Raw genomic sequence first — 13,283 nt, forward strand, 5'->3', positions numbered from 1 at the left:
TAACTTCTACGATTCAACTATTTTATTAACCTTCTTAAGTAATTTTTCAAGAAAAAAGTCAAAAATTCTCTGATTCAAACTTCTTATCAGACTAGTTGTGAAAAATTAAATTAAGTTCCAAATATGTTAAAATAGTTAAAGACTGGAAGCATGTGTATAATATAATATAATATAATATAATATAATATAATATAATATAATATAATATAATATAATATAATATAATATAATATAATATAATATAATATAATATAAGCTACATAGTCATATTATAGTACATATTTTGATGACATATTATACCTTCCTAATAAGGAATTTTTTCAGTATATTTTTACATCGTGGCACGACAGCGTTTATTTCAGTAAAAGATCTAAATGTGTCTTCCATCAGTGTTGTGAGTCCAAAAAAAAGCCTTCAAAAACAACGACATAGGAAAAAATATTATATTTATGCTTCAAGGGTAGAAATATATATATATACATGACATCATCAGTATGAGGATAATTCATCAGATAGTTTAAAGAACAAAATGAAACACATTCATAAGATTAATATTGTTGTGCAGCTGTGTGTGGCTCTCTGAAATAGAATGGGCATAAAAATGTACCTGTAAGAAACACACTGAATGAATTTTACCTGAGACTAGTAGAATTTAAAACAATATTCGGCTATCAATATCAGGTCTATTCACACTTGTCAAATCATGTTTGGAAAGAAAATAAATAACAAAAAATAAATAGCATATACTTCAAAATTGTGAAATGTCATAGCTGGAAAAACACGTATGTAATTACCATTAATTTATAATTACTGTTGACTGGCATGGCTCATTGGGACACTTAAACTGAATTTAAACATTATGAATGTCGTTAGATACACTTGTGCTTTTCCTTTTTCTTACATGTCTGCTGTGAAAAATGTACATATATAATGTCAGATTTGTAGGTGACGTATCTACTAATTAACCTACTGATAGTTCATCCATCCATTATCTATACACGCTTAATCCTCATTAGAGTCACAATTTAGAATCACCAATTAACCTGAGCATGTTTTTTGGACTGTGGGAGGAAGCCGGAGTATCCACAGAAAACCCACACATGTACAGGGAGAACATGCAAACTCCATGCAGAAAGATCCCGGGAAGGCCTAGACGGCATCTTTTAGCTGCAAGGCTAAAGTGCTAACCACCAAGCCACTGTGCAGTCCCTACTCATTTTCATAAACTGTTTTTTTTAAAACACAAAAGTACAATTGCAGATGAATTGCCAGCATTTTAACAAGAGAGCAAGTAACTAGTAAGTGTTACATGTGGAAAACATGAGACCAGATAATACTGAATGCTAATTTATAGCAATGCATAGGTCAAATTTTCATACAATCTCTGTACATTTTGAGTTTTCTCTATTAAATTAACAACTCAGAAGTACGAGGATGAAGAAATGCGTCTGATTTAAGCAGTGATATATAACTGTGTACTCCCTGTCTCTATACAGTTGGAGTTATTACATCAGTGCAGCTTATCTTCAGGGAACACCGGTATTAAACCCTCACTTCATACAACCTACACATCTGAGGGATCATTAAAATCAAAGCTTCAGAAATCTGTTGGCTGTATCGCCAGCTGGTGCTCCTGTACGCTTTCACTATCCTGTCTGAATGATGAGATGGATCATCAAGCTTGCACTGTTGTTCCAGGAGGCAAGCAGGCCACTGAAATGTGATCTTAAAGCACTATTTACAGTATAGCTGTCGGTACGAAAGCACGTGTAAGTCAAAATGTAAGCTGATCGGGGAGCAAGAACAAAGTGCTGCCACTGATGTCCATCCAGTTTATAAAGAATGCAGAGGATCTAACATGAACAGTATACAAAGATCTAGCACAAACATGATAATATAGCTCTTTAAGATTCAAGTAATAAAATGAAATTAACTGAAGGTACAAGGTTTTCAACAGAGAGCAGCGATAATGCGTTAATAAATTAAACTGAGGGTCTCCAACTGGTTGTCCATTACTGCATACTAAGGTCAGTAGAATTTACATTTAAGAACAGGCTACACATTCCTGCCTGGAGTCTCTGTCTGCTGGTGTTGATGGGCTCATTCGGTTGCAGGAGGCTGATAACTGGGTCTACGTGAAACCCGGTCCAGTCGGTCCACAGCTACGCTCTCAAACGCCCTCCTCATCAGAGGATGCTCCTCCAGGACCTCGTTGAAACTGTCCACACTCAGGGAGTAGAGACGACAGTAGGTGTCGGCCCTCACAGTGGCTGTACGCCGGCCTTGAGTCAGCAGGCAGATCTCTGAACCAAGGAAGAGACGTCAGTTTAATTATTAACCCTCCTGTTGTCCTGCGGGTCAAATTGACCTGTTTTAAAGTTTAAAAATGGGGAAAAAATATATATTTTCACAGTGAAACTTCTGATGTCCACATTTTCAACATTTTTGGGAAATTTTTCAATATTTTTTGGTGGAAAATAAATGTTTCTTTAAGAACATTCACAAAAAAATCAACCAAAATCCAGCGAAATTCGCTAAAATCCTAAAAATATCTAAAGTGATTACATATATATCAGTAAATGTTCTAATATTTTCTTTAAGAGCATTTGGAAAAAAATCTACCAAAATCCAGTGAATTTCACTGGATTTTGGTTGATTTTTTTCTGAATGTTCTTAAAGAAACTTTTTAACATTTCTTTTTTTCCACCAAAAAATGTTCAAAATTTTCCCAAAAATGTTGAAAATGTGGAACTTTTCACTGTGAAAATATTTTTATTTCCACATTTTTAAACTTTAAAATGGTCCCACAGGACAACATGAAGGTTAAGACTTTGACTACAAAGCATAAAGCAACAATAAGGGTGATGCATCAATCCAGGCTAAAACTCATTACACTTATGTCCGTATAGATTCTCACTCATCCAGCTCATGATAATCTCCAACATACAGTACACAGGGGAGATGAAGCAACTGTCCACAAGTGCATCTGCACAACAGGAAAACGAACTCTTCATACAAAACTCAGCAGTAAACTTGGATCTAATGAAGAAGGGACTCTCCTGTAAGGACAGAAATGTCACATTCTGGACAGAGAAGACAGACTTTTTGGGGGGAAAGTGCAGGAAGCCATCTATGGTAAACTGGAACAGCCATCTCTGAAAAAAAGGGGGTCTACGACGTCACTTATCTGGTACTTAGAATGCAGTACTGAGATCCTTCTAAAGGCAGTTTCACCCCTGTCAACACCATAAACCATGTGGTTTGTGGGTGAGAATAAATACCTGAAACTTCCCACCAGTTGGACACGGAGAAGCCTCTTGGATAAGATGTGAAATGTCTTCAGCAACCAAAAAGAAATGTCCAGTTGCTGTTGAAGCTCATAGGATTAATTTGCACTTGCGTTCCATTAAAGAAAGAATTTCTTTATGAAGCTGAAGTGATTATCAACACATAATTAATAGTAATTAACATGATTAGCTGATGCCAACAAGAATAATTAGTTACAGCACTAATCCTCATGAAAACAGGTTAAATACCAAAGGCCTCTAGAAATAGTTACATTGCTATATACTTAAATCTTTGCAAGACTATACCAACTATCAATTAGTCCAATAACAAAAAGGTAACCAGCAACCTTTCTATTTCATCATTTCAGTGATTTTCAAAGCAATAAGGCTAAAATGAGGTAGTTCCAGCTTCATAAATATGAACATGAGGCATTTTCTTCCTAGCTGAACTGAACATTTTTGGATTTTGATCAGAACATAACGAAAGACAAACAGTGAGAATAAGAAGTTGCAGCCTCACATCCGGTGTGGATATTAATGATACCCAGATAAGCTTTAAATTTGGGACACTAAGAACTGCAGAGAAGCTAAAAGAGGGTCAGTCAGAGCTTTTCTAACAGGAGGGTAACAACAGAAAAGAAGCTGAATCACAGAGCCTCTTACAGAACAATGTGAAGGTTGAGGTCAGCGGCGAATGATTTACCTCCAAAATACGCTCCGTCACTGAGCCTAATCTCCTTACTGCCGCGGGGGATCACGGTGACGGTGCCATGTTGGATGAAGTACATTTTCCGACCCAGCGTTCCTTCTCGGATAATCAAGTCTCCCGGTTGGAAAACTTCGAAACGCAGCTTGGTCAGAATCACTGTCACGAAATGAGGGTCGGTGTTGGCAAAGAGCGGCATGTTGGCTACCAGCCCTCTGCAGTTGTAGCTGACAATCTCCTGCACGGTGGGAGGAAGAAAAACAGAAGCAATCACAATCAGAAATAGTCAAAGTCACTAAAATACATATTTTCATCTTGACTGTGGACTATAGATGCAGTTTACTATTCAACATAGTCCGGTAGGGATTTGTCCATGTATATTTATCAGCTTTACTAATGGGCATGCTGTCATTTTATTACTGTCGGTTGTCCAAATTAATGATTTAATTTAATAACTTTTAAATTAAAGTTATTAAGTTACATGTTTAAAGGAGTTTGTAGAGCAAAAACATTTCTTAAACAGAACATTTGTAATGTATGCATATCATTTAATCTTCTAATTAGTCTTTCAATTAACCATTTGGTCTTTGAAACATCAAAAAGTGGTGAGAGAATAACAGTTACAGCTCTCCCAAGTTGAAAGAGATATTCACGTTTACATAACTTAATAAGACAATTAGCAATTCATCATATTTGAAAGGCTGAAAAGTGAGAATATGGAGCATTTTTGTGTGAAAATAAAAAGAAAACCATGATACAATTATCAAAATAAGTGCAGATTAATATATCATCTATGATTTAATCTTTTTAGATCCAAACAAGACATTTGAAGTAGGAAAAATCAGATTTTTCTTGATAATAGAAGTAATTGTAAGCTGTTTATATCTCTAAGGAATTACAGTTGTGCACCGCAGTGGAACAAACATTGCTGAATGTGAATTTACATACTTTTTCCACACTGTGTCAAAACCATAATCTCCCAATATTGGCATAACTGCCTTTAGCAGCAGATCACTGGTTCAAGTACCAGCTGACTGGACCATTTGTTGCATGTCAATCCAAGTTTCCTGTCTCTGACTAAAAAAAAAGCCATAAATAAACCTTACAGGAAAGAAATAATCCTTTAAATAATCAGTCGATTAATCTCTCTGAGGACAAAATGGGAAATATCGAGCTATATCTGTGATGATTTGAACCAATGTCACACAAAAAATGTAATACAAATACTAAACTTTCAAGCTTTTTTGCTCTTCTTTGCCGCTTTTCTTGCTTCTATTTCATTGTAAACTGAATATCTTTAGAAACTGAACTGTCACTTGGACAAAACAAGACAATATCTTGGATCTTCCACTGCGTTCAGATTACTGGAAGCCTCGTCAAGGCTTTCTCTTCCTCTCGCCTTATGCCAGCTGGGATTTAATTTCAGTTATATCATACCATATAGAACTGGGAAGAGAACTCGAAAAGAGAAGATCAGGTCAAAGGTCTGATGAATAACACACCTCCTTGAGCGGATCGCTGAGCTCTCCGAGGATACTGTCCTCATCGAACATCTTTCCTTGGAATCGCTGCTCGTAATAATCGTGGATCCTCTGTCTCACGTCCGCCGGTAGTTTATGGAATGACATGTACTGCTCCACCTGCTTGTACTGAAAACATTTGTAGAAAACACACGTTGATTTGACCTTCACAAGGACACAGTTACAATTAGTCACATTTTCGACCATGTGCTTGCCGAATTATTCCCAACCAGAATAATCACAGACTATTTGTTTTACGTGCTTTTACTCCCGTTTTAAGTGGATTACAAACTCATTTGTAATGGGCATTAGCGAACAGGGATCCAAAACAAAGGCCTCACCATTTGTTCATCATTCGCTACCGCTTTATCTTGTGAAAATCCCCAGGAATGGGTCACAGTAAGGCCACAAAATCCATTAGATAATACACATATTCTCTAGGCATTTGGCACAATTGCCACGAAATAAATTACGAACAAGTAAGCAAGCCTATCATATGAAACATGGCCGTGATATTAAACCTCAAAGCCAGAATCACATTAGCGTCCACGTGAGGCTCCTGGGACATATTGTCCATGAAACAACGGACGCTGTAGGTCAAAAGGATTTAGAAAGTTTTCAGGTCGGGGCAGAGAAGATACCTTCTCTTGATACTGGCGATGTGAAGCGTCCAGAGACTGCACCAGGTTGGTGGCGTGGCCGAGGAACATGGCATAGCAGGTGGCCCCGACAACCATACTGATCATAGTGAGCCACACGTCAGTCATGCCCTCCGGAGGGTTGGCGCCGTATCCGATACACAACATGTGACTCATGGCCATGAACAGAGCGTAGGAGTACTGGATGTGCCATGTAGAGTTCTGAGAAGGAAAAAATGAGGGGAGAGGTTTCAGGACACAGCTATGTGATCAGGTGGAGAGCAGATAGTCGAAGCCAGAGTTGGTATCAATGTCACAGAGGTTTTGGCCACATTATATTTTCAGAATTTGGAATACGTATTTTGTTTCCTGGAATGTAACTATAGGGTTCATGTATTTCAAATCATCAGGGCCTTCTGCTCGACCATCTCTGATTTGCTTGGAACTGTTTTATCAAAAGGTATGGATAGTTAAAATGGTGTCTGTGGTGTTTTAGATTGATATATCAAGAACTTTCCAAGATATTTTTTTTTCAGAAAAACTGCCCATTAACCCACTTTCAGCATGTTTTTCGCACATTTAATCCTTCGTAAATCATACGAGTGAGCAGCTTTGGCGGAGTACTGCGCTCTCTGAGTGCTTTTCTTGTTTGAGATGGAAGACCCTATCAGGAGACAGATGGCTCGTTTGGAATTAAATAGTTTTAGGAATAAACTTTATCTTGCCAAGAGACAGATGATAACATGAACACAAATAATCTGATTAGCTCAGCTCAAGAAAAGACTGAAATCAGGGTAAAACAGCTAATCTGGCCTTCTTCAAAGGTTAAAAACATCGCTAACTGGCATGTCCAGACCTAAAAACAGTGCATGTTATGTCTACGTCTTTGTTTGAACTGTACAGAAAACAAAGTGTAGAAATTATAAGCTGTAGATTTGATAATTATGAAATCAATAAATTGTTACATCAGTTAAAACTGCATAGCCAAAACAGGGAGAGTACGTTGGCATTTTTTTAAAAAGTCCTAATTGACTCAAAAACAATGATATGAAATCATAAGGAATAATTTACTCAACAGCTATTAAAAACTGGAATAATAGAATACGGCGTTTGTGAGATAGGACTTAAAGTAGAGCTATCTGGTTACCAGTCTGTAGAATTTATTTTAAATATAAAGTTTTATATACATTGAACTGTGTTTTGCTGAACTTGTACTCACCACCATGTTGTTTTTAGCCACCCAGCAGTCTGGAGGAAAGTCTTGCAGCATCGGCACCATGAAGGTCAAGCAGCCGTCCCAGTGGCACAGCAGCAGCATCATGCCAATCAAGTTGACGATACGCACCACTGCACTGGCCAGGTCATACGTCATGTGGAAAATCTGGCAGGGAGAAAGTTATGTGGAGGATAAAGCATTAAACTGGATAACTTTTAAATTTCCGATGTGTCTGTTCTGCATCTTCTTTTACCTCTTCCCACTGGTGAATGTACCGGATGAGGCGAGACAGTCGAAGAAGCCGAAGCAGACTCAGGATCTTGGTGAAACGGACGATGCGCAGAGCTCTGGCGGTTCGGTAGACATCAGAGGACTCGTGTCGGGACTCCAGGTCGACGATGAGAAAGATGTAGTCGACAGGGATGGAGGAGATGAAGTCCACCATGAACCAGGTGCGAAGGTAATGCATGCGGATCTCTTTGGGGTCCAGGATGATGTGACTGTCCTCTCCTAAGATGCCCGTACGGAAGTTGAACACCAGGTCCATGAGGAAGAGCGTGTCGGACAAGACGTTGAAGGTGATCCAGGGCATCGTGTTCTGGTCCTCAAAGAAGGTGATTCCCCAGGGCAGGATGACCAGATTACTCATCATCAGCAGGAGCATCACGATGTCCCAGTAGAACCTGCGCAGGACACGCGACGAGGAGAGCTTTAAGGTGAAGTCAACTGGCTGTGGGCCTGTGCAGATTTTCAGCTGTTGCAATTCTAAACTGAAAACTTTTTTTCCACTTGTACTATGCAGAGATGCTTATTTCTACATCCAGTGTCCATAATCTTGTGTTTCTCACTAGATAAGATAACATAACTCGAAGATATGAGCAAACAAACTCACAAAGTTGTAGAGGACCTGCTTTGAATATTCCTATAAATTAATTTAGCAAATAATCCGCTCAGTATTCTTATGTCCAAGAGGCAGAGTCCATTACTGGTATGGTGCAGTTATCTTAACCCTCCTGCTGTCTTCATTTACGGGCACCAAAAAATATTGTTTCCTTGTCTGAAAAAAATAAAAAAAAATTCAGCAAAAAAATCCCTAAATTTCTGAAAATTTGCAAAACCTTCAGGAAGAAAATTCCAATAATTCCTTAAAAGTTTCCCTTAAAAATTTTATTAAAAAAAAAAAATCCCCAAATTTTGGCAAGAAAATTCTTGTAAATATTTTCAAAAAATGAGTAAAATCTTCCAAAGAAATCCTAAAAATATCTAAATTGATTACGTATATATCAGTAAAACTTCTAATATTTTCTTTAAGAACATTCAGAAAAAAATCTACCAAAATGGTTGATTTTTTCCTGAATGTTCTTAATTTTTTTACATTTCTTTTTTCACCAAAAAATGTTCAAAAATTTCCCAAAAATGTTGAAAATGTGGAAATTTTCTGTGTGAAAATGTTTATTTTTCTCCATATTTTCAAACTTTAAAATGGGTCAGTTTGACCCGAAGGACAACATGAGGGTTCAAACAATAGCAGACAATGGCAGAGTTGATAGATGATGACCAAACTGACAAAAATTTCTTCTTCAACTAAAGGACATGCATTTTTTTGGCTCCAAAAAAAAAGTATCTGATCGATCAATCGCCACATTCCACCTCAATGTATCCAAAAAGCCCAAAAAACTAATTAAAAAATCTAAAATAATGAATAGTGACAAGACAATCCCACTTTAAAAAAAAAATTGCGTACTTTGTAAAATATAAATAAAAACAGAATGAATGACTTGAAAAGAATACTTATCCTGTGTTTAGTTAAACATATAACAGACTGAGTAGTTTTTTAAAAAGCTCAGTTTGAATTCAATGCCAGCAACATATTTCCGCTGAGTTACGGCTCTCTCTCCATTTATTTAGACAGGACAACGGTCTCCTTCTTGTCAGAACTGCCTATAAGGACTTAGTAAGGCCTTGTAAGAGCATCAATCGTTTATACATCACTGTTTGAGAGGAAGGACTTTCTAGTTTCAACGAAGCAGCTTAAGATAGCAGGAAGAGATGGACGGTTTTAATTAGCTGGACTGGGATTTTCTTAATTAAAAGGTCAGGCTTTTATTTAAGAAAAACTGTATGTTACTAGCTACAGATGCATGACATTAGATTTTTGCCCATATGTACTAATATGTACCAATGTACTAATATTTCCAACTAAGTTTTGTCCATAGGGGCATGTGCAGATTTTTTCCCCCAACTAACTGCAGAAAACATGAAGTCTCTCCTGCAACAGTGAATGTTTCCACAGCACTATTCTAATAATGTTGTCATGAAAACATTTTTGATCTAATGTTCAAAGAAGGTATTAAAGATATTTTCCCATTTGAGGCGCCCAGGTAGCTCAACAGGTTTAGTAAGCGACCCATAAACTGGGGCTATAGTCTCCATGCAGTGGTGATGGGTTGAATTCCTGCCCATGGGCCTTTTGCTGGTCATTCCCCCATTCTTCTCCCCACTTTCTTGTCTTCCTCTCACTATGACTGCCAAATAAAGCTGCAAAAAGACCAAATATATATAGTACAGTTGTAGAATCTGAAACAGCTACAAAGGGCAGGTGAAGTCATCCAATCAGGAGGACAGTGTGCCGTTTGGGAATGACCCACTTCGAAATGACCCTTATTCTCATAACAGCTTCTGTCACAGGAGGAACCCCTCTCATTAACGATTAACGACGTTTGCCTCATTGGGCTCAACGTACCACCAAGAAGGCGGTGAAGGAAAGAAAGCGTCGCTGCTACTGTCCATGTCCAGCATGTAATGTCTGGTTTGTACGGTCTGTCCAGCATGTAGCTGCACTGACTGCTGTCTGCTTCATGTCATACACGTCTTCGTTTCCCTATAGGTCTCCAGTGTCTCGTTATACACCAGGATTTCCTTACAGATTGTTTCCATCAAGTGTCAATCACTTGTCGTTCTCGGTCGCTCTTTCCTCCCGGGAGCTGCAGTAACAGAATATGAAGCAGACTATTTTTGATTACAGTCACCCTCCACCAGTGATTGCAATACTAGGTCTGTGAGCAAAGCGACCTGCTTCTTTAGCCCGGTCAGAGCCGAGGCACAGAACTGATTGATTGGGTTTTTCTGCTGTCGTTCGTGTTTATCCCTCCATCAATCTCTCGCGTCCGTGTCCTCGGTGTCTACATGGTGGTTTACATGACTACTTATCGTCACTTCTCATGTTGCAGCAGATTAGTGGCTGCTTGCTGCGAATAACACCATCAAAGACTTTAGGAAGGCATTATGAGCGTCGTCATGAACTGTTTAGCTTGTGTGTGTGTGTGTGTGTGTGAAAGGGCGGCAGATAGAGTGTGGTTTGTTGAATCCAGGATTACATTATTAGAGTATTAACTAAGTTTAAACATGACTATAAAGAATATTTAAAGTATTAAATTGATACAACTCTGAATATTTGCAAGAAAAGCCACATTTCTTCCACTTTTTAACCGCTGTTGTCCAGATTGCAACTATTTTAACGTGTATTGGGTAGGAATGTCTGATAATATTGGTGAGCCGATATTGGCATAAAAATGTAATATCGGTCAATATCGTTATCGGGTTTTTGCCTATCATGAAAACCGATACAATAATGCCTGGATTTCGCCGACAGTTTTCAAAATCGTACCGTGTAGTTGACTCATAGAGGGAGGGAGAGTGTGAACTGTTGTTTGAGACAATTAAAAACAAATAAAAATGGCATTTTTCCCATAACTTAAGTTGAAGTAGTATTTTGCACCGACTATGTTTACATTTGGAAAGCGTTGTTGCATTTCAGAATGCATCCAATAGGGCATCACAATAAAATGAGGCATGATGTGTTAATTCCACGACAGGAGATATGTGATGTTACCTAAAATTAGTTAAATAGCCCACATATATCGGTATCAGTATTGGTATCGGTTGATATCGGACTCGGAAATTGAGAGTTGGACAGTATCAGCATATCAGTTATTGGCAAAAAAGCCAGTATCGAACATCCCTAGTATGATGAACTGCAATGAAAAGCAAAGGTCAAATCTGCAAAACTAAGCTCATTTCATTCAACCTCAGCTGTATTTTAAGCTACATAGTGCTAATTAGCAAATGAATCACCAAACTGTGACACCCACATAGGGTTTCCTGGATACAGATTAGGCCTGGTATTGGATAAAACTGAATTTTCAATGAGAATCTTCATACAAAAGTCAGTTTAGTCCAGGACCAGGCTTGATTTGTGTCACTATACCTGCTAAACATCTCTACCCTCATGATCGGATCCACAATGCAAAAAGAGCCAACTATTACACCTCAACCCCTAAAACAAAACAGCTGAGCAAAAAATTTGGCCGTTCCAACCCATCCATTTTAAAGTGGAAGTTTGAGCATAAGGTTTAAGGAGAGCAGGCCTCCAGTAATCCCCCCCTCAGCTGTCTGTGTATTATTGCATAATAGAGCAAGATGGGAATTATACGGATTCTTATGGGCAATAATCCCTGTGCATGGGTTTATCCTCTCTGTCTGGCATTGGCCGGATGTTTAAAAATTGTTTAAATTTGATAGCGACTTATATTAGCGGCCTAAAGAACAGATTAAGTTGGGCATGGATGTTGTTTGGTCTCTAAACGCTGACTGACTGAACAAATCCTTCAGCAAGTAAAGCCAAACTGGGCTAAGAACTTGTTGGATGTTTTTCAGTTGGAATAATAAACAGGATGAATGAATGCAGTTGTCCCTCCTCATAATAAAGGGAGGCACAAGGGAGTGGTATGATTAATCCAGATGATCTTGTCCTATATACTGTATCACTAATCAGATCCCTTCATCGCCTTATCATGTGCTAGGAGCCCTGACATCAGCTGCTGTGCTGCAGCCTGTCCTTGGAAGAACTGCTGTGAGGCTCAATCACAGGATGTCTGCTGGGAGGAAATGCTTTCAAGGGAACTCTGTGGACAATATTCATGGATCAGGGGAGTTGTGTAGTGAGAAAATTATCCATTCTGCATTTCTGGCCCCACAAACTTAGACTGGGTGGTAGCTCATCCTCATCTTTACCTGAAGTCACTGTAGGGGTGGATGATCCACACTCCAAAGCTCTTGACCCTCTCCTGCTCAGCAGCAACGCCCTTGTGGCTCCCGAACATGCGCAGGGAGAACTTGTTGACCCCTGGCTGCAGCATGGAGCCGAACTGCCTCTGGAAGTAGGTGGACTGGTCCTGAGCCAAGACTTCGACTCCTCCGTCGCTCTCACTGGTGGGGTTCAGCAGGCCGTCCGGATCCGCCGTGTAGTCGTCGTTGTGCGTCCTCACCAGAGAGAGGAGCGTCTTGGTCACGTCGCTCCTCTTGTCCGTTTTCGGGGACGGGGTCCCGGGTGGGGTCGTCCTTTGGGAGCCACTTCTCCATCTGGAGAAGCGGAGGCTGCTCCAGCTGCGGTACCGGGGCGCTTCCGGCTTGGGAGCTGGGCTGTCAGTGATGCCCTTATGGTCGTCTATGCTCCTGGAGGGGCTGGTCATCTTTACGCACGCAGCTGAGCAAAGCAAAGTTACTGATCTGATGTGGCTGATTATAAAGTTCACTTAGTAATAAAGTTTTCTGCAAATGCAATACTCCATTCTACTTCATAGGGATTAAATACCCTAAAACAAAAAGACGGAACAGCCACTAAACATACCACCAAGCAGCAGGAGGTCGGCTCTCCACACACAAACACATGGGAAACCCCAAAATTCTACGCAAAAATAACGGTTTGCCCCCCTCACGAGTTCTCACTGTACACCCAGAAAAAAGTTGCAACGCCCATTAAGAAAGTTCCCTCATGTGATGAATGAATTCTGCTCCGCGTAAAAGTAAAAACATTGAAGCTGCGGATGTCCTGCCTCCAGTCTGACCGTGAGAGGA

The 13,283-nt window shown here is 39.3% G+C and overlaps 1 protein-coding gene across 1 annotated transcript; it reads right to left on the reverse strand.

Moving 5' to 3' along the window:
* Positions 1-429: 429 nt before the first annotated feature.
* On the reverse strand, positions 430-13,276 carry LOC111570995 (potassium/sodium hyperpolarization-activated cyclic nucleotide-gated channel 2-like). Its single transcript, XM_023274027.3, has 7 exons — positions 12,441-13,276; positions 7,621-8,050; positions 7,371-7,532; positions 6,155-6,373; positions 5,496-5,642; positions 3,991-4,231; positions 430-2,303 (listed from the first exon to the last, which is right to left on the reverse strand). The coding sequence occupies exons 1-7, from the start codon at positions 12,896-12,898 to the stop codon at positions 2,101-2,103; spliced, it is 1,860 nt and encodes a 619-aa protein (XP_023129795.2). The 5' UTR covers positions 12,899-13,276; the 3' UTR covers positions 430-2,100.
* Positions 13,277-13,283: the final 7 nt, after the last annotated feature.

This window comes from Amphiprion ocellaris, chromosome 15, assembly GCF_022539595.1.
Source record: "Amphiprion ocellaris isolate individual 3 ecotype Okinawa chromosome 15, ASM2253959v1, whole genome shotgun sequence".
Classification (NCBI taxonomy): domain Eukaryota; kingdom Metazoa; phylum Chordata; class Actinopteri; family Pomacentridae; genus Amphiprion; species Amphiprion ocellaris.

Coding starts and splice junctions, on each gene's coding strand:
- LOC111570995 (XM_023274027.3), bottom strand. CDS start 12,898: ATGACCAGCCCCTCCAGGAGCATAGACGACCATAAGGGCATCACTGAC. Junction 5,643..6,154: donor ATCGCCAGTATCAAGAGAAG/GTATCTTCTCTG, acceptor AAATGTTTTCAG/TACAAGCAGGTGGAGCAGTA. Junction 4,232..5,495: donor TCAGCGATCCGCTCAAGGAG/GTGTGTTATTCA, acceptor CCCACCGTGCAG/GAGATTGTCAGCTACAACTG.